Genomic DNA, 22,585 nt, shown 5'->3' with positions numbered 1-22,585 from the left:
ACGTTTCGGCCACAACGCAAGTTATTCTCACGACGTTTCGGCCACAACGTTCCACTCACTGGCATGGTGCAGTGTGCAGAGTAATGTATGGTGTCGTAATTGTATAGTAAATATATAGCAGTGTGATACACATTAGGGTGAGTAGAATAATACATAGTGTTATATTAAAATGGATAAGGCAGCAACTGCAGCAGCAGCAGCAACTGCAGCAGCAGCAGCAGCAAATGCAGCAGCAGAAACTGCAGCAGCAGCAACTGCAGCAGCAGCAACTGCAGCTCCCTTTGATGTTGTTAATCCTGCATAATGCACATGCATATGCAGTACTAATCACATTCCTGCATTTCCCATAAATATGCTAAATTCCTCTTGATATGCAAATTCCTTTGTCAAGGCGCCCAGCTTATATATATGCTCCAAGCTCGTGTGCTGTTTCATTCAGACTCTGTCGCCTCGACGGACCTGGTTTTCACCTGAGGACGGCTGCTTGCGTTGTGGCCGAAACGTCGTGAGAATAATTTTATTATGTTTTATTTTTATTATTTTATTACTTCCCTTCTACGCGACTTTACCGAAAGAACCAAGAAGATGAATCCCTGCAGTCACGAAAGTTTTAAATCAAAATCTAGTGGAATATTTAATAAAATAAACTTGAGTGGTTTGTTTTAATAGTGAGTATAGAAACAAACAAGATGTATTGTAAGAGTCACTTTATTTTTCATTAATATTAAAGAAGTGAAGTTGCCTTTACATGCTTAAGCTGTTAATTTATCCATTGCATGGGTGGACCTTATCCTTATCAATCATCCAGACATTTGCCCCCCCTGAGAGATTTTGCAGGAGCCGCCACTGGTCACTGGTGTTGGCCGTGAGCGGGAATTGAAATCATAGAGCAGCGCTCTAACCAATATACTCCTGATCCGCACCATCATAGGCACACAAAAATATATGCACCTAGAGGGGGCAGGGGGTGGGTCACGTAACGAGAGCAGCACCTGGATGGGGAAGGGGTAAGTCACGTGACCAGGATAACACCAGGAGGGGTCAGGGGGTGAGTCATAATACGGGGGGCATAATCTACCAATCTACCATGTTACCTGAGAATTCTCCAATTTTAGGGGGAAATTGAACACGTCAGCATCGCCCCGACTGACAGATTTCCCACTTGCACACCGGTGCTGCATGAACCTCATTCCATGTAGGGATGGCTGCCACTCGGAGTCCACATTGGTAGACTGCAGCAGGGAACATAATTGCTGAGACAATATTCATTTCTTTCTCGTTTCTGGCCCCCTCACACTGGAACAAGTTGCCCTCCATGCTATTGTCTTGCTTACTCAAACTCCTGTTACCCCTCCCTTCCATATCATTAACACCATAATCCCTCTTCCCATCTTTCATACCTATTCGTCATACTCACTCATCATAGCCGCTCATTGTCAGTTTCATCATCGTTTGTTTCACGTACCATCATATTCATCATGCACTACCATGCTGCTCATGAAATCACCTCATCTCTCACTATTCTGTTGTACACATACTGTATTTTATTAATTGCTCAGAACCTTAATCAAGGTGCTATATGAATTAAAATTACAAAATAGATGATAAGCAGAGTGCATTTAGTTGCTCAAGCACATCCTTATCTAATCCTTATCTGTGCAAATTTTTTGCTACTAACATATGTGCTTTGAAGAATGGTTACTTTCAGAAATGTAGCCTATTGCATATGGAAGTGTAACTGTCGTATGGCTGACTTAGATGCAGGGCAACAACAACAATTTCCCATTCAGGTGGTGAATCCAGATAGCCGCGTCAGGAGCAGTGGAGTGCATCATTCCTGTGATGCCTCCTTTGTATTTGTGAATTGGGCATTGCGTCGCTATACGTTATATGATCAGTTCGTAATGAGAACAGTCGAAGATTGGATAATTTTTTTACTTTCAATTTGTCCATCAGGTATCCACATCTACTATGGATTGTGCGGATGTGGTGTAGGGTAGACATGAGTTTTGTGGAAGATCAAACCCAGGGATCTTCTGTGTTGGATCTTTCACAAGGTATTTGTTTCTGAGTTCTTTTGAACTCAGCTCTCCAAGTTTCATCGGGGTTGAACTCACTTCATTAAATGTTAAACACATGTGTGCAAAATAGCTTTTGGAACTTCAAACAATGACGAGGGACGTTGTTGAGGTCTTGATGAATGTGAAGGTGACTCTTTTCATTGATTCGCAGGACTTCCTGCAGGGATGCAGCATTGTGGCGAATGGGTGGAGGAGAGATTTGTGACAACACGAGCAGCCAGGGTATTGAGGTTGACTTTAGGGTTTCAGTAATACACCACATTGCAGTGTTCAGTTGGACATCAACAAGTCGAGTGACTACTTGTGGTCTATGCTAGATCTTGACCCACCTACTCTCAGAAACTGGAGCATGCTAAGTTTGCAAATGTGTAGGAACATGAAATCCGTCAGAAATGTGTTCCTCTAACAATACACCATCAGCTAAAACCGTGTTGTGGAAGAGGGATACGTTATTCCCAGCAATAGAGTTGCGCAAGGCCTCTCCACTGCAAACATCGCTGCTCCATCTGTTGAGGAATCGCCAGACCACTGGAAAAAAGGTGCTTAAGGTCGATAGGGTGTTTTGCATCACTGTGCATTCCACAGATAACCTAAACAATGTAAGCACAAACCAGCCCATCAAAGTTGGCTGAGATGTTGGGGATAAAATTTGACTAAGAATAACAAGAATGACATTCACGAAATGGAATGTTAGAACATTGCTTGACACACAACATGTTCAGAGCCTGAAACATCGTACACGATTTATGGCCTGGACATTGTTGAACTCCAAGAATTTCGGCTCTCCTTCCGTCCCTATGGAACACTTTGCAGATGCTCTTTCTGCAGGACCGCATTTTTACCATTACATGTGCATATGTCCTTACCACGACCGATCTGGATAAAGGTATGAAAAGAGTTCACTCTGATTTGTTCCATGTTATTCGGAAAAGAAACACCCAATGAAGACTAGATAATCATTGAGGGTGCAAGGATTGACACGGAAATTAAGACATGTAGAGGTTTAGATGGAAGGAATGGTGTTGGCAAATATCAAACTAATGGAGTAATGCTGCTCTCACAGGTTTGCGAAAATGACTTTACTATGATTGAAAATGTTGTTCCGCCTCCCAGATAGACTAAAAACGTCATGGATACATCAACAATGTAAAAACTGGCACCCGATTGACTACTTGATAACTAAACAGAGATATGTTCGGGATTTCCTCAATTCTCATTGTTTGGAGTAATGGCAATGTTCTCAGGACAAACTTGCTCAAAGCGAAGTTCAGAGAAACGACATTTCTTTGAGGTGATTATACAACACTAACTTAGTTACAATTCAAGATTAGTGTGACAAAAACCTGATTAACTATATAAATTCAGTGATGATATCACGTAAGACTAGCAATAATGCAGTTCCTCCTATAATGTTTAACAATGATATACTCATTCATAGTAAAACCATGTGTTTAGCAAATTAAAGTCATCTGCTCATTCAGGAAAGGCTGTATTACTATTCAGGCGAAGTAGGCACCAGAAAATCTTGTTTTGTTGTGTTCAAGGCCAAATGTGTATTTAACTCTGAACAAATATTAACTTTTTTACAACGAATCAACAAAAAACTGTTGTTTTAAACACCATACTGCAGGTCACAACAAAACTCAACCACCGACTCACCTACCCTACCATCCACCCACTCGCTCACCCACCCACACACTCACTCACCAACTCACGTACCCAACTTCTAACCACTCACCCACCCTCTTACCTACCAACCGACCCACTCACCCACCCACTCGACCACCCACCTACTCACCCACCCACTCACCAATCAACCCACAACACGACTCACCGACCCACTCAGCCACTGATCAACCCACCCTCTCACCCACCCACTGATCCACCCACTCACCCAACCAGCCAACCAAATACTCACTTACTCACCCACACACTCACCTACCCACTCACCAAATCACCTACCCACCCTCTCACCCACCGACCCACCCATCAAGCCATTCACCCTCCCAATCGCCCTCCCACCCACACACTCACTCCTCAACTCATCAACCCACACTCTCACCCACCCATCCACGCACTCAGTCACTCACCCATTAAACCACTCACTGAATAATCCACTCACCCACCCACCCACTCACCCACCAACTCACTCACCCTCCCAGTCATTCATTCACCCACCCACTAACCCACCCACATACCCACTCACTCATTCACCTACCCACTCACTAAATAATCGACCCACCCAACCACCTACTCGCCCAACCACTCACTTACCCACTCACCCATTCATCTACCCTCTCACCCATTCATCTACCCTCTCACCCACCCACTTACCCACTCACTCACCCATTCACCACCCACTCACCAAATAATCCAGTCACCCACCCAACTACTCGCCCACCCACTCACCCACCCCCTTACCAACTCACCCACCCAATCACCCACCCAACCACCCACCAACGAACTCACCCACTCACCGACTCACCCACTCGCCCACCCACTTACCCACTCACCCAACCAACGCACCCACGTGTTGGTTCTTATCTACACGTTTGAAGTGTTGTGCCTTTGTAAATGTGATCAGAGTCTGATGAAGGCTTGCACTGCTGGATGAATGGTCACATGAAATGTTTGCTCATACCCCGAAGTGGAATGTCCAGAACAAGTTCAGCAACTACTTGACACTGACGTTAGTGATGGTTGCGAATTAGACTCAGGTCACTGGGTTCAAAGATTTGCCTGCTAACCAGTTACCAACGCTTCACTCCCGCACCAGAATCAGAACAACAATGTCTTCAATATGATGCAAGGATTCTAACCTGACACTCACCCAACTATTAACCGGACCTGACACTCTTCCGACCAGATAGAGGCAACATTTATTCAAATTATTATCGATATGGTGCCGAACACCTGTTTAGAGCACAGAAACAGTGGTGGAAATTCTACATTCATATGGACGGGTGCGTTTCGTACACAATTTTAAGATTGTTGACTTTCCCATAATGTGATACTCATTTAATTAACCTAAGATTTCTAATGATCTGAGTCAACCATCAACAAGGATTTGAACTCGCAATCTTTAAATTGCGAGTCCCTAGCTTTAAGCTACTTGATTAGATACTCAGAAATTGCTCATCCTCTAATGCACTTGGCTCACTTGACGACTGCATAATCATCTGACCAGACATCCATGTCTATCAATCACTCCCGCTCATGATCAGATACTCAATCTAACACCCAAACATTTAACAGACGACTTCACAAGACCACTTAGTGATCCTGACATCCATTCAAGCATTTACTCACCGAACTTGGAACTAAAATACTGATCCATCCAATCACAAACTGATCCACCTTAATTACCCAATCACTCACTCACTCAACCACTTACCCGCGAGTCGGTTCATGAGAAAGGATTTCCCGGTTCGATATTTCCCAGCTATCGCTACCACCACCAGGGGCTTCTCGATTCTCCCCAGAACCTGCGCCGTGTCCTTGTTGATGTAGAATCTCCCGGTGTCGTCTGTCATGATGAACGGGAGCGGCATGCGTGGGTACGGAGACGACGTGGCCATGACTTATTTGCCTTGATCTCTGTGAATGTGTGCGTGTCTCTGTCTCTCTCAACACGTGCCTGGTAGTATCTCTGTGTCTCTCTCAGCAGGTGAATGTGTGTGCGCTCCTGTCTCTTTGAGCAGATGTCTGTGTGTCTTTCTCAACGAGTGTGTATGTGTGTGCTTGTGTTTTTCTCAACAGGTGTGTGTCTGTGTATCAGTAGGTGTAGCTTTGTCATTCTCAAAAGGAATTTGCATACGTCAAGAGGTATGTGTTAGAGTGGGCGTGGGTGTGGTCTTGACATTTAGTTATGGGGTGTGAAATGCACCTGTAGTCCAGATGGTTTTAACGATATCAATATCGGGCAGCCTGTAAAAATTCGCCAACCTCCTGCAGCAGTTCACTTTGGAGGTCATCTTTGTCTGTGGCTTCATTTTATTTGTGTCTCTGGATTGCTCACCATACTTCCTCAATAGTCTCCTAGCGCCTCCGAATGTGGTTTGGCAAGGAGACGTCATAGATGGTTTCCCACCACGCGAGCCTCCAACGCAAGCGGAGTTTGATTTTTATTATTTACTCTTCTAGTAGCTGCGAGCACGACATGAGGGTAACAGCTCATTATTTTAGCCCTCCAGTAAGCTTTGTAATACTGGAAGGATTACGTTTATAGCGAACACAGACGGAAATTATGAAACAAATGTGCGGGTTTAGTCTTTTTTGTTGCGCGGCTAATGAAAGTGTATTGGGTCGAGTAGTGGGTAAGGTGGTGGTGTTGAAGTGGGTTGTGGGTTAAAGTGGGAATTACATCCATGTAGGACTCTACAACAGTTGTTAATCAATCTCATTTTCCAACTCATGGAATGCGGATTAATAATTATCACCAGCAGCAGCAATAATCAATCCAATCAGTTCCTCTCATTACATTTAACAATTACATTTTCATCCATAGTAAAACTATTTATCCGCGAGGCACACTAATCTCACCTTACATTTCATGGAACGGCTATATTGCTCATCTGCCTAACAATGCATCGAAGAAGCTTGGGTTTCTTTTCTGTGCCAACAGGGGCGCCACAGTTGCGAGATGTTAATTCCCTCACCTGGTATGCAGGAGGACGTGGTTTCGATCCCGACATAAACGACTGTTGTATGGGTTTTTCTCCAGGTCCTCCAGTTTTACCATCCACATTTCAAACCAACATACGTTAAGAGTATTTTCTGATATACATTTCCATGTGATAAGCCACTTCATTAAGCTCTAATTTGTGGCCAGGTCGCTTCCGAAAAATCAGCCTTACCGAGTAAAAAATAAAATAATAGATGATCGAGCAATAATTGATTCACTCAGGCCACTCGCTTACTGACTGTCACTAATATCGTGGTCACCATTGCAGTGCATTTTATGACAACAAATTGGCCAGATCATTATCTGGGGAAAACCTAAAAATCAAATATTAGTTAGCTTGCTGCCCTGTTGGGAAAGGGTACAATATTACTCTGCTAAAACAACGGATTCAGATAGAGAGCTTTCAATCCTACTCAACACTGTCTCTTGTTTCAGATTCCACATTTTAGGTGGATTTTTTTAATCGTGGATTCAAGAAAAGTGACAGTTAATTCGGGAACTCTTAATCCAGTAATGTATTAACCATAACTGATTATTATTAACTTTTTCATACCAATAAAATATGATACTGAAGCTAGTTCATAATGGCTCATCTTAACGAGAGTTAGTCTGACTATGTTATAAATAGAGCTAAATGCGTAAAGACTGTCAACATTATTTTCTACTTATACTTGTAGCAAAATAGTTGTATAGAAAATATGTTAGCAGACAAATACAAATTACTCACTTATCTGTGTCTCCAAGTAAAAAAATATATTCAGCTATACGGTGTTCTGTGAGTGCATGCTTTTAATGAGCATTCGTTTAACACAAGCACATGTCTGAAGCAGTTTGAACATTCAGAGCCTCATCAGCAGAATGAGCCTTGCTTGATACAATGCTGGTTAACTGCAAGATGTTTGATGGCATTGACCCTTTCAGTTATATAAGGGTTAAACGCAAAGTTAGCAAATACATAACACGAATTAATGATCGTCATCACGGAGAATATAAGTATCAAAATAAACTACCAGACAATGACTTATTCACATATCTGTCCCTCTTAATAAAATATTTAAGTATTGTTAGTCTTGAAAAAAATGTCGACCAGTAAGACTGGTTCAGAATAAAAGAGCTTTTGGCATAAGTCACGTTGGGAATTAATGCCATCAGTCAATAGTGGTTAACTTGAATGGCTTTGTCTGCATCAGCATGCAATGGTGAGCTGATGTTTGCCCAACCCAGGCGCTTGAGGGGCAATAGTTGGCAACCATTAGAACAAACCCAGCCTCGAGGTAATGAAACGAAACTATACTGACCAACATAGACAAGGCAATAATCCCCCATATAGTCTTATCAGACGAATGAGGAAAGTGCTGTTAGGGAGCACATATGAAGGCCGGAACAGTACACGAGGGGTTGTGTGTCTATCACAAGGCCCGACTGCCTTTGTCTCCCGAGTGGCGATGTTTACACACTACACCAGGTAATCATTTGAGACTTAGTCGGTCTAGGGGAGGCCCAGAACCGCTTCAAATAATCGTCACTGGTGTTGGCCGTGAGCGGGAATAGAACTCATAGTGCAGCGCGTTAACCAACTGATCCGCACAACATAGACACACAGAAACATATGCATCCACACTCACAGATACTGATTATATATAAACAAAGATCCCCCGTATAACCTCGAAAAAAATGTTGGATCAAGTGTTGTTGTTAGTTGAGGGCAGCACCAGGGGCGGTTTCATCATTTGGGCGATTGGGCGACGCACCACCAATGTCATTCAACCACAGAGTTTCGCGAGCCGTTACTGTGCCTCTGGATATAGTCCAATCAGCGTCATGTCACGTTCTGTGGAGTACCGCCTCTTTTTGGGCGATTTCACTCCGGCTGAGAATCGCCCAGAGTGTTCCCATAGACTTACATTCAAAGATGTTTTTTTTTCGAACGGTGGGCGCTGCAATGCATTCTCTATGGCTTCCGGGAGGGCTCGCACTAACGTGCTTACGTCATCATACATAAGTCAACAATATTATTTGTCGCCACCTAGTGGAATCTTTAATCAAAGAAACTGAGTGGATTGTATTAATAGTGAGTATAGAAACAAACAAGATGTATTGTAAGAGTCACTTTATTTTTCATTAATATTAAATAAGTGAAGTTGCCTTTACATGCTTAAGCTGTTAATTTATCCATTGCATGGGTGGACCTTATCCTTATCAATCATCCAGACATTTGCCCCCCCCCCCCCCCCCCTGAGAGATTTTGCAGGAGCCGCCACTGGGCAGCACCTTGAGGCGGCAGGGCGGGGGCAGGAGGTAAGGGCACCACCTAGAGGGGACAGGGGGTGAGTCAAGTGACGAGGGCAGCACATTTATGGGGCAGGGGATGAATCACGAGGCGGGGGGCAGCATCTATCAATCTACCATGTTACCTGAGAATTCACCAATTTGGGGGGGAAATGAAACACGTCAGCATCGCCCCGACTGACAGATTTCCCACTTGCAGGCTGCCACTTGGAGTCCACGATGGTAGACTGCAGCAGGGAACGGAATGGCTGAGACAAGATTCCATTCTTTCTCGTTTCTGGTCCCCTTACACTGGAACAAGCTGCCCTCCATGCTCTTCCCTTGCTTACCCAAACTCCTGTTACTCCTACATTCCCAATCATTAACACCATTATCCTCCCCATCTTTCCTACCCATTCATCATATTCACTCATCGTAACCACTCATTGTCACTTTCTTTCAACATCGTTTATTTCACGTACCATCATATTCATTTTGCACTACCATCCTGCTCATGAACGTATCTCATATCACACTGTTCTGTTTTACAAATACTGTATTTTAGTATTTGCTCAGCGCTTTAATCAAGGTGCGATAGAAATTAAAATTACAAAGAGATGGTATTCAGTGTGCTTTGAGTTGCTGAAGCATTTTAATGAGCGCCCTGTGCATGCACATCCTTATCGAATCCTTATCTGCTCAAAATATTTGCTACTGATATATGTGCTCTGAACAATGGTCACTTTCAGAAATGTAGGCTATTGCATATACAGGTGTAACGTATTATGTCGTATGGTTGATGTAGATGCAGGGCATCAAAAACAATTTCACATTGTTGTATGTATGCCTTTTCATAAAACTTATATTAAGAGTGAGTCTGACTATTTTTAATGGAATAGTTTTTTTAAGAATTTAGCGCTGTGGCACAACCACGTGGTGAATCACCCCCCCCCCCCCCCACCACTGTCTCGCCCACACAAAAGACATTTGGAGTTTCATACTCACAAGCTGGCTTGGGAAGTAATAACATATAATTAAAAAAAAACACAGCGGCAAGACCAATGGGGACTAATGAGATTTCTGGAGAAACCCCGAAATTTAATTCAAGAGGAGGACGCACAGGACAGCGAAATCCACCCAAAGGTGGTTATAATCATTACAAGCTGGCTGGGATTTAAAAGTTTAGCAGGAGAGTTCCAAGCTTTGCTATATCTTCAACCTCAGGATATAAAAAAAAATAACTTGACAATAAGAAGCACGGATCCCTGGCGATACAGACGGGGAACAAAGATTAATAGGACCCTACGAATATCCTTGGTAACAATTACTGTATGCCACAAATCTAGGTTAAGCTTAAACCAAATAATAATTATGGGAGTATTAGACCTCGGATCATTTATAAGAGATACAATACAAATTATATCAATCACACACGACCAAGACAATATGTATTCCAGGGGATCAGAGCATCACCAACCACCTGTGTCTTCCCAGTAGCTAGCAAAGGTAGCAGGATAATATGTTATGCAGGGGGTGCCTCCGTCTAATTACTCTAATATATAGAATACCATGCAAGAGTTTCAAACCGCGACGTGAGTGCTGCGAACGCTGCTCAAAACGTATTTTGAATCGCTTGCAGAGTCAAGATCAGCGAGAAGTTGTACTGTACCAAGGTATAAGAGGTGTGCTAAGGCATTTTATTTACTTCCAACCCATGATTAGAGCATAGAACAATGCTGCCAAAACGCGAACGGAAAACATGGCGGTAGTGAACACGCCCGGGCACAAAAGGTCACGACTTCAAAGGCCACAGCGCCCTTTTTGTGAGAAGACAAGCCTGAGGTGGAAAATGTAACACTTCCAACCCGTGATGGGAGCATGGGAAACGCTGCTCAAAACGTGAACGGAAACATGGTAGTAGTAAAGACATCCGGATAACAAAGACCACGACTTCAAAAAGACAGCTGCGTCTTTGTGAGAGAAACCAACCAATAACAGACCACCGAGCGAAATTCCGATCCGTTGTGAGAAGACGAGTCTGAGGAGGAAAATTTCGAATCTAAGCAAGAACACAACCACAGGAATCAGATCTGCGAGCGGCAAACTCCGAGGAATTGCCCTCGTGACTGGCAATTGATAGGGAGCCCTGCCGGAGGACTCTTGTGGAGCGGGGGGAAGATGATGGGCATGTCTCTCCCAGCCGTTCCACAGTCGACAATGATCAACAGTGTCTGGTGCCAATGGGGTGACGTGCTGCTGCCCAGCGGACGAGCTGCGAGTGCTGTCTGGCGACGTGACCATCGCGCAAACGAACACAGATGAAGCCGGACCCATCATTCTTGCCGGCACGGGCACCGCGTCGACTCAGCAACCACTCCAGCGGTGGACAGAGCCTGACGGCGCAGCCGAGAGCGCCGTGTGTTCGACACACACACACATGCCGACCCATCGCTCCCTGCTGGGGACCTCGGGTATTTTCGATACAATGATAAACGCTGCACGACGAAGTTTTGCCTCTGGACCCCAAAACCACAGCAGGAATAGTACGTGGAAAACCCAAACCACACTGCCCGCTATAATTATTGGACCTCGTAGTGACTGCCCTCCAACACACACACAACGCGCATATCGATATAAATAAGATCGTTCCAAGAGTATTTTTTTCGTTTCACAAAGGGTTGCCATTCCAAGGTGGTGTGTTAACTGTTAGCTGGTGGTGAAAAGCATGTTCTGTTCCTTGAGTTGCATGAATACTGTCGTTTAGAAGTATTTTAGTCATTCGTTTTCTTTTCATCACATAATCTTACCAATGAATGTATTGGTGTCACACTAAACATTTATAACCATCTATGTTACTAATATACGCACTCGCATGGATACTATTGTTTTGAAATATTTATTTTAATCACACAATTTTGACCGCAAATTCATTGATGTCCTAATTGCCGATTTATAAAAATCTATATAGCCAAACCTACTAACTCGCATGTCCACTATTGTTTCAGGGTATTTCTTTAATTGCATAATCTTACCAATTAATTGATGTCCACTTTTGCCATTGGACACATGTTTCTTTAGCACGGTTCCGTATGACTATCGTCATTTTTAAGTACTTTCCTATCGTCGTATATTGTCACGCTACTGAGGTGGTAGTGGTCTTAATTTGAAGCTTTCGTGACTGCAGGAATCCATACTCTCTGGTTATTTCGGTAAAGTCACGTAGATAGCAAAAATAATAAAAGAAAACACGAAATTTTGGTCGCAACACAAGCGTCTAACTTCAGATGAGAAAATTATCTGATGTTGTGGCTTTATATAGGCACGGGGGGGGGGGAGGTGTTTGGCTGTAGGAGTTCACAGGGGAGAGGGGGGAGGGTTTGTGTCGTGCAGGGACAGGTGGGGCTGGAGAAATTAGCAAGTAAATAGACTTTAATTAGTAATTTGGACAACAAGATACACAGGTGGGTGAGTGAAAATCATAGTAGATAAAACTTGACGTGGTTTATCCTTCCAAAGATCCTTCACATCCTTCCAAAGATTGCTTAATCTGAATCCATCTCCTCAATTAAAAAGTTGTGTCTGTGTTTATATATCGGGATGGCTTCATGAACAAATCTCTGATGGTGGCCCGAGGATTTGCAGAGTACCTTGGTCTAGAAGAAAACAATGTCATGTGTCCATAATCAACGTTTTTGGATTAGATAGCGTTATTTATAAATGTGTCGTAACCCTCCACCACCCGATACGGCCAATCAGCAATAAAGTGTCACATTGACAAAAGACAAATAGTTCACTGCTTTAGCCCACCGGTGTGTTGAAGCGTGAAACCACAACATTTACAATTTTTGAGTACGACGTTTCGCTGGTAATTGCATCCAGCATCATCGGGCGAATTGCCCGATGATGCTGGATGCAAAAACTCATTTGTCTTTTGTCAACGTGACACTTTATTGCTGATTGGCCGTGCCGGATGGTGGAGGGTTTCGACACATTTATAAATAACGCGATCTAACCCAAAAACTTAAATTATGAATAATATTGGTCGCAAAAGCCTACGTGTTAAATTGAATGTCATGTGTGCCCACAGCATTGAAACAATAATCCGCCGCCGCCAAGGTGTTGGTTCTGGCGTGTTTCAAATCCGCTTTGTGTTCGCGAACCCGCTTTGAGACACGTCACTTCATTTCACCAATGTAACTGCTGCCGCAGACACAACTCAGCTTATAGACACCAGGGCATTGCATGTCCGGAATCGCATCCTTCACTGATGGGATCAAATCACGGATTTTGGGTATTGGATTGATCCGAACTTGGATCTTGTGTTTGTTCAAGATTTTGGCAAACCTTTTGGTAACCCTTGCTATGTATGTTAAGGTGATGGTTTTGATTGGGTCCTCAGATGGTTCTATACTCATGGTTGGGGATGCAGCTTTGCAGATTCAAGAGCCGAATAGCTCACAGGGCTATACAAAAATAAATTAAACTGAAACTGGATTGTGCAGTCAGAATATCCATTCCTCCTGAGAGCCTGGCATATGTGTTCAAGCTCACTGGCGAGGTGGTGCTGGTCGGAGATGCAACGGGCCCTATGGTGTAGTATATTGATGAGGGAATTATTTTGGGCTGGATGGTGGTGGGAGTCAGGCTTTAGATAAGCATTCGTGTGGGTGGCTTTCCTGTAGACCGAATGTCCCAATGAGCCATTCGGTCTCTTTTCGATAAAAACATCCAGGAATGGAAGCTTGCCATCCTGTTCCACTTCCATGGTGAATTTGATAGACGGGTGTATGGAATTAATGTTGTTCAGAAATTGGTTCAATGCTGGCAGGCCAACTGGCCAGATGACAAACGTGTCATCTATGTATCTCTTCCACAAGGAAGGACGTAGGGTGGATTACGACGTTGAACATAGCCACAATAGGCAAATCCATGACACACAAACTCAAAATCAAGTGGGAAAACTGTTTGTTTCACGATTCTTAATACAACACCCACCCATCCAGCTTGGGCTGGACATGCGTGAAATAGAGCATTATAGCTCATTAGATAGGAATCCGTGTGGGTGGCTTTCCTATAGACAGTGTCCTAACGAGCCATCAGGTCTCTTCTCGATAAATACATAAAGGAATGGTAGCTTATCATCCTTCTCCAACTACATGGTAAATTTGATGGACGGGTGTATGGAATTGATGTGGCTGAGAAATTGGTCCGTGCTGGTAGGCCATGTGGCCAAATGATGAAAGTGTCGTCAACATATATTTTCCACAAGGAAGGACGCAGGGTGGAAGTCTGGATGGTATCTGTTTCAAATTTCTCCATTAAAACGTCCGCTACCACTGGTGACAAGGGTGAGCCCATGGGAGTACCTTCATTTTGTTTATAGAACGTACCATTCCAGCTGAAGTAAGTGTTGGTAATGCAGTGCCTCACCAAAGGTGGTACATAAGGATTCAGTCCATGTTGGACCAAGTCTTCAATGATTGCTAAGGTGTCAGGTACAGGGACCTTGGTGAACAGAGACCACATCAAAGCTGGCAAGTAAATCATCTGGAGACAGTGAGATGTCCTTGATTAGAGAAACCTATAGTGAGCTGAGTTGAGTTGTGCTGAGGAAGTCTTGCCCGTGAACGGAAGTAAGGTTTCAGACAGAAATCGGGCCAGTTTGTAGGGAGGTGAGTTGATGGTCGAAACGATGGGACGACGTGGAGTACCTTTTTTATGGATTTGTGGAAGACCATAGAATCTCGGTGGTCTAGCAGCCGAAGTTTAAGGGAGAGCTGCTTGAATGGTTCGATTAGAGAAGTCGAGTTAGTGATTATACTGTTGGTTTTTGTAGCCATGCAATTGGTAGGATCTTGATTTTGGTGTAACTGCCCTCATTAAGAAGGTCCTGGATTTTGTTGTTGTATGTGGTTTTATCCATGATGACAGTGGCATTTCTCTTGTCGGCTGAGAGGATGACAATGACAATGTCATCGACATGTCACGGTTCACTAACACAAGGCAGATCTGAAACACGGCAGAACCAACACCTCCGCTAATGCCGACCACTGTTACGACACTGTGGGTTCGCACAATATCGTTTTTTCCGAGACCAACGTTATCTGCAAAGCTTCAGGCTACTATCAAAGATTTGTCCATGAAGCCATCCAGATCTATAAACATAGAGATACAGCCAAATAACCACTGGGACGTCATTAACCAGGTTTGTCCGAACTCGCTGTGATCCTCTCACAGCCCAGCAGACGGCACTGTTGCTACAACGGATAATGCACCTTTTCTATGCCTCCGCAGTTGACAATATGACTACCTTTTTCCAGCACTGTGGCCCCCCCTTTTCGAGCTGACGGTCGTTACACATCCCCCCCTTTGCGAATCTCTTTACATCCACATGCTCCCCATCCCTCATCCTCCCCCTTCTTTTTTGAACCTTTTTACATCCACATGCTCCCCATCCCTCATCCTCCCCCTTCTTTTTTGAACCTTTTTACATCCACATGCCACATGCCAATAATTGCTATACTCATTGGTTCTTTCGATAAATTTACGCGAATTGGCTGAAAGAACTAATGAGTATATGAAAATTATTTCCACATGCTCCCCATTTCTCATCCTCCCCCTTCTCTTATGCCTATATAAACCCACCTGTTAAAGTGGCTTTTCGACACTCCACCTGATGATGGCTGCTTGTGTTGCAGCTGAAACGTCGTGATTTATTTTGTTTTATTTCTACCTACTTGACTTTACCGAAAGAACTGAAGAGTATCCATGGTCTCGTTTACACACTCTCTACAGTCGCTTAGCCTCGCATATACACAACACTAGCTATCTAACACTGACAGCGCTGACCAAGACAGCCAACTACTATCTGGCAGCACAATATTGAGTGAAGATGGCACCAATGACGGTGACGAGATGACAACATCGACGAGACGAGTGCAATCCCAGGACCAGCAGCATCGAGCTCCTGCTCTCGGTTCCTTTTATCCTACCAGTGCGGCCTAACTCTGCCCTAGCCACGGCTCCCTTCTCGAACCTACTAGCAGGTTCCAGGGGCTTCCAGACGAGGTCCTCCGTGACCCTTGCCCTAGTTCCTCCACCCTGACAACATACCCATGCACACGCTCACCGGCATGTACAGTGAGGGAAAAAGTATTTGATCCCCTGCTGATTTTGTACGTTTGCCCACTGAAAAAGAAATGATCAGTCTATCATTTTAATGGTATGTTTATTTGAACAGTGGGACACAGAATAACAACAACAAAATCCAGAAAAACGCATGTCAAAAATGTTATAAATTGATTTGCATTTTAATGAGCGAAATAAGTATTTGAGCACCTCTCAATCAGAAAGATTTCTGGCTCCCAGGTGTCTTTTATACAGGTAACGAGCTGAGATTAGGAGCACACTCTTAAAGGGAGTGATCCTAATCTCAGCTTGTTACCTGTATAAAAGACACCTGTTCACAGAAACAATCAATCAATCAGATTCCAAACTCTCCACCATGGCCAATACCAAACAGCTCTCCAAGGATGTCAGGGACAAGATTGTAGACCTACACAAGGATGGAATGGGCTACAAGACCATCGCCAAGCAGCTTAGTGAGAAGGTGACAACAGTTGGTGCGATTATTCGCAAATGGAAGAAACACAAAAGAACTGTCAATCTCCCTCGGCCTAGGGCTCCATGCAAGATCTAACCTCGTGGAGTTGCAATGATCATGAGAACGGTGAGGAATCAGCCCAGAACTACACGGGAGGATCTTGTCAATGATCTCAAGGCAGCTGGGACCATAGTCACCAAGAATACAGTTGGTAACACACTACGCCGTGAAGGACTGAAATCCTGCAGCGCACGCAAGGTCCCCCTGCTCAAGAAAGCACGTATACATGCTCGTATGAAGTTTGCCAATGAACATCTGAATGATTCAGAGAACAACTGGGTGAAAGTGTTGTGGTCAGATGACACCAAAATGGAGCTCTTTGGCATCAACTCAACTCGCCGTGTTTTTAGGAGGAGGAATGCTGCCTATGACCCCAAGAACACCATCCCCACCGTCAAACATGGAGGTGGAAACATTATGCTTTGGGGGTGTTTTTCTGCTAAGGGGACAGGATAACTTCACCCCATCAAAGGGACGATGGACAGGGCCATGTACCGTCAAATCTTGGGTGAGAACCTCCTTCCCTCAGCCAGGGCATTGAAAATGGGTCGTGGATGGGTATTCCAGCATGACAATGACCCAAAACACATGGCCAAGGCAACAAAGGAGTGGCTCAAGAAGAAGCACATTAAGGTCCTGGAGTAGCCTAGCCAGTCTCCAGACCTTAATCCCATAGAAAATCTGTGGAGGAAGCTGGAGGTTCGAGTTGCCAAACGTCACCCTCGAAACCTTAATGACTTGGAGAAGATTTGCAAAGAGGAGTGGGACAAAATCCCTCCTGAGATGTGTGCAAACCTGGTGGCCAACTACAAGAAACGTCGGACCTCTGTGATTGCCAACAAGGGTTTTGCCACCAAGTACTAAGTCATGTTTTGCAGAGGGGTCAAATACTTATTTCCCTCATTGAAATGCAAATCAATTTATAACATTTTTGACATGAGTTTTTCTGATTTTTGTTGTTGTTATTCTGTCTCTCACTGTTCAAATAACCCTACCATTAAATTATAGACTGATTATTTCTTTGTCAGTGGGCAAACGTACAAAATTAGCAGGGGATCAAATACTTGTTTCCCTCACTGTATCTTCCCAACGTGACTTGCGCCAACAACTTTATTTTTAACCATTCTTACTGCTCTACGTTTTTAAAAAGAGTAAAAATAAGTTTATATTTTTACGAGGGACAGATATGTGAATAAGGAATATTGTCTGGTGATTTATTTTGATACTTATAATCTCCACAATGACACTAATTACTTCGTGTTATGTATTTGCTTGCTTTGCCGTGAACCCTTATCTTACTGAAAGGGGCAAGGCCTATAAACATCTGGCAGTTCAAGCTAGCCTCACACTACTGATGAGACACGGAATGTCGAAACTGGTTCAGAAATGTGCTTGCGTTGAATCAATGTTCATGAAATTATGCACTCACAGCAAGTCGCGTATCTGATGGCTTATGTAAGAACTAGATTCAGTATAATGTTTATTGGTATTAAAAATAAGTCCGTAATCATCAGTTATGTTAAATCCACTGCTGTATGAAGAGCTCCCCAATTAACTTTCGTATATCTTGATTCCACGATTCAAAAACACACCTAAAATGTGGAATCCGAAACAAGAAACGTTGTTGAGCAGGTTTGAAAGCTCTCTATCTGAATCCGTTCGTCGAGTCGGAGTATAAGCACATGTTATGATAACAACGCTAACCTGCAAAACGGGTATCCTCAAAGTACGTATTAGATATGTTCAACTTGTTTCCCAACATCTCAGACAACTTTGGCTGGCGTGTGCTTGAATTGTTTAGGCCACCTGTGAACTGCACAGTGACCCATAACATTCTATCACACGTAATCTCTTATATTCAGCAACATGGTGATTCCTCAACAAATCGATCAGAGTTGGTTGCAGTGGACAGCCTTTGCCCAACTCTATTTTTGGGAATAACTTATCCGTGTTCCACACGACGGCTTTAGCTGTAGGTGAGTTATCGATGAACATATTTCTGACCTTTACATATTCCTATGACCTTTGACCTTGGAGCAAAATATGATGTTGCTGAGCGTTATGATACATCTACACATTGGCAGGTTTAGCATTTTCTAGCTAAAGGAGCCAGCTTCTGCTACTGGCATTGATATCTTGTCAGACACATGTACAGACTTGGTGAGAACAGGACTATGATACGGTGTCTGTTGATGTATTAGCAGTCAGAGACTCTAAGTGATGCTTCAACTGCTTAACACCTCGCACCTTGCACTGGCTGCTCCACAATAAGTCGATCCTTCTGCATCGCGAGTTTCCCCATCGCGGTTTTGATATATCGAAGGGTCGGCATAAAAAAATAAATGGGAATTTTTTGGGAGTTTTTGGGAGTTTTGCGAAAGCCGCAGACGAGATGCGAAGGGCAGCAGACGACACACAAAAAGTGTAGTAACTCATAAATACATAAAATATTTGTACACTACTGTATAATGTGAATGTATTTTATCTTTTAATACCTTAAATATACACATTTTTTAAAGTAAAATTTATTAAAAGTGAGTGTGCGCTCGATTGGCGGACGCCAAGCGTGTTTACGGCAGCCTCTCACATGATATTTCGCAGTGATCTCGCAGTGATCTTTGTATCTCGCGTTTCTCGTGTTTTTTTGTGCCGTTTTAGTGCCCTAAACTGTACTAAATAAAGAGTATGGGGTTTTTCCAGATCACGGGGGGTTTGTGCCCCTAACCTGCTCGATATGGAAGGGTCGACTGGAAATGTGACAAATGTATTCGTACTTAGCTCAGATTTGTACTAAGCTGCAATGTAGTAATACTTGTTCACAATTAAAGGAGGATTTTGTAAAGAAATATATCATCCCACCTTTACATGTGTCGTGACTGGGAACGTCACTGTGTGGTGCCGCGCCTGCGAGGCCACGGCGGGATGTATACTGTTGTGTGTACACCCCGGACACGGGGTGTAGTACCAGCCCTAGTGGGGGCTTGGTTGAGCGCTGGTTAAGCGCGGTGGCACAGGGTGCGGTGCGGGCTTCCGTTGAGTGTCAGCCAGCTAGGGTTACGTTGGGGGCATGATACTCTGGCTGACCTGGGGACACGTGACCAGATGATACTGGAGGGGGGGGCAATGGTGGAGGGGGCCAATGGGTGGTCACATGGTCCGGGAAGAACTCTCGAGAGCCTTCGGGCATGGGCGAGAGAGATCAAGAAGGTGGGCGGGGTGAGAGGCGGAGCCAGCCCCATCCCGGGGGGGGGGAGGGGGGCCTGTGAGGGGCTCGTGGTTCTTACTGTTGGAGAGGCAGGAGATCCATGTCAAGCTTGAAGAAGCCTCCAGCCACGCGGTCCGGGACCTAATTTGTGGTCCGGAATGGAATAGTGAAACCATGTCTAGTTCTGCCGTAGCGTCGTTAGTTGGGTAGTCACCACCCGAGAGTTTGTTGTGTTAATAGCCTGGAGTATGTTGTGCAAATAGTTAACAAACGTTTTGCTCCTAAGACAACATCTGCGACTCAGTTGGACTCACTACAACTGGTGTCAGAAGTGGCTAACTTGCTAGAAAATAGCTTGCAGTTAGAAGTGGAAATCGCAGAGTTCGTACATGGGCATCAGACGATGAAGATGATGAAGAGCTGATTCCGACGGAGCGAAGGCGCTACCAACGGAGCAGAGCGCCGTCGGAGCGTGCGGTTCCTCACCATTGTTGGAGGCACTTGTCAGAGACGCGCATGGTCACCTTGCGGAGCTTCTTCAGACGGCATTCTCAATCATTACCGAGCTGCATCCTCTAACTGCTGTGGCGAAGGAGGGAGCGGCGGAGTCATCTGGACGGAGCGACTCGGCCGCCAATTCACAAAGGGCGGGAAAGTCGACAGCGCTGCCCACGCTCGCGACCGTCATTTTACTGCCGGCGCGGAGGGTTGAGCCGGCCAAGCTCGAAGCGAAGCTGTCCTCGACGATGGGCATCCCATCGCTCCGCTGCAGACTGCCCTTCATTCAAGAATTTGTTGCTGCCAGAACGATTGGGTAGCGTTTAAGCGGCGATTTTTCACCAATGCCAACTTGGCAGGATGGATGGAGGCAGCATGCGTTGAAAGCGCTGCCAGCCACCCTCGACGACGATGCCTTGGCGGCGTGCCTCACCATCCCGTCGTCTGACAGAGCCACCCTCACGCAGGCATTCGACCAGATGGCGGCTGTTTTTGAGCCTCCATTGAACACCCGACAAAAGTTTACCATAAGACGTAAAGGGGAGGGTGAGTCCTATCTCGCCTACCATAGCGTGCTTCTGGTGCTAGCAAAGGCTGCGTTCCCTAAAATGGACCACGACAGTCTTGACGCCTTGGTCCTTGAGAAGATGCTGGGAGTTGTGAAAGACCTCCATACTGTGCTTCCCACCGAGGACGATGCGGTATCTTCACTCCGAGATGCCAGGTGCATCCAGGTGCAGCAGACCCTGCCTCGCGACAGGGTGTTGGTGGCATGCGCAACATCTTCCACAGAGCCGGAGGCCTGCGTGGAGTCCGAGCCTGGTTCGCTTCGCCAGTGGGGTGGCATCCATCAGGGTGCTATCGATTGGCGGATGGACGAACAGCAATGGGCGAAGTCTTCATCGTCCCAGTCCAGGAGTGGCCGGGTCATCTGCTACACCTGTGGCTTGCCGGAGTATGTCCAATCAGGCTGTCGGGTTCCTCGACGGTGGCCCCCGGGAAGTCCACCTTTCTACGACTCCCTGCTTCATAAGGCGAGTAGCGGTGCACCCCACACTCGGCCCCACGGTTCACTTCACCCCTCAGGAGGGTCCGGTTTGGGTCTAGGCCGCGCGCAGGTTCGGGGGGAGTCAGGATGTGTTTATGAATTGCGCCCGCTCTGACCAGATCAGTGGTCGGAGTTGGCGCATCGAGTGGTCGTGGCGGCCACGGGTTCGTCGGCCGTGCTCGGGTTTATTGAGGGAGTGGAAATCCCTATGCTCGTTGATACGTGTCTTCGACCATTATTTCTGAATTTATCTATAACATTTTACCCCCCCGTGTCTCGTTTTGGAACCGGTGGATGCTCCGTATTTTGCCGCCAATGGCAGATCATTGGGAATAATCGGGCAGATAACGGCTGAGTTGCATATCGCTGATGTCAAATTGTCGGGCCACATTTTGGTTTCTATGGCCCTAGCCATCTCGTGTTTGCTCGAGACCGATTTTCTGGCCAAAATGCCCCTGAAGATTTGTGTTGATCAGGGCTGTCTGGAATTGCCGTCGGGACGGCGTATGGCATTTCTTCCGTCGCGGACTCGTATGTCTTCCGCTAACGCAACGGTGCAGGCTATTGCGTGACGAACAGTGCGGATTCCACCTAGCGCACAAATGTTAGTGCCCCTTTGGTTGCAACCACCGCTTGATGTGCGCACTCCAGTTGACGGTGTTGTTTTGGGGCACTCCAATAAGCTTAATCGCGATATGTCACTAGTGCCAGACCTTTCATTCAGGTTCTTAATGCTGGGCCGGACACAACGGTCATCCAGGAGGGTACCGTGCTGGCACATGCTTCGTTGGCGTGTCCAGAGAGGGACGTCGTAGGAAATGTCAGGGTTGGTGCTCAAACTCGCAGGTTCCGGGATGTGGACGAGGGATGGATTGATCAACTTTGCTCTGAGTGCGGCGATTTATCTATGGGACAAAGGTGAAGTTGCGTGCTCTCTTGCTTGAATTTTCTGACATTTTTAGTAAAAGTAAATTTGATATTGGCCACACGTCCCTTTTCAGCCAACATATTGATACGGGCGATGCTGCCCTGATTCGGCAAAATGCTTACCGCTTGAGCCCGGCTGAAAAGGAACAAGTTCATGTGGTGGTTGATGAGACGGTGGCCGTGGACATCATCTCACCATCCACCAGTCCAT

At 45.2% G+C, this 22,585-nt stretch overlaps 1 protein-coding gene across 2 annotated transcripts in view; it reads right to left on the bottom strand.

Moving 5' to 3' along the window:
- Positions 1-5,935, bottom strand: part of LOC133361693 (guanylate-binding protein 1-like) — a 123,927-nt gene extending 117,992 nt beyond the window's left edge. The window contains exon 1 of one of the 2 annotated variants that reach the window (XM_061580684.1): positions 5,476-5,935. In XM_061580684.1, coding sequence (XP_061436668.1) covers positions 5,476-5,659 — 184 coding nt within the window. In that variant the 5' untranslated portion in view covers positions 5,660-5,935. The remainder of the gene's footprint in view (positions 1-5,475) is intronic. The other variant, XM_061580696.1, reaches the window with a different exon arrangement.
- Positions 5,936-22,585: the final 16,650 nt, after the last annotated feature.

This window comes from Lethenteron reissneri, unplaced genomic scaffold, assembly GCF_015708825.2.
Source record: "Lethenteron reissneri isolate LAM-NWPU_2019-01 unplaced genomic scaffold, ASM1570882v1 scaffold_120, whole genome shotgun sequence".
NCBI lineage: Eukaryota > Metazoa > Chordata > Hyperoartia > Petromyzontiformes > Petromyzontidae > Lethenteron > Lethenteron reissneri.
Note: the sequence above shows the minus strand (reverse complement) of the source record. Positions and strands in the feature narration are given on the sequence as shown.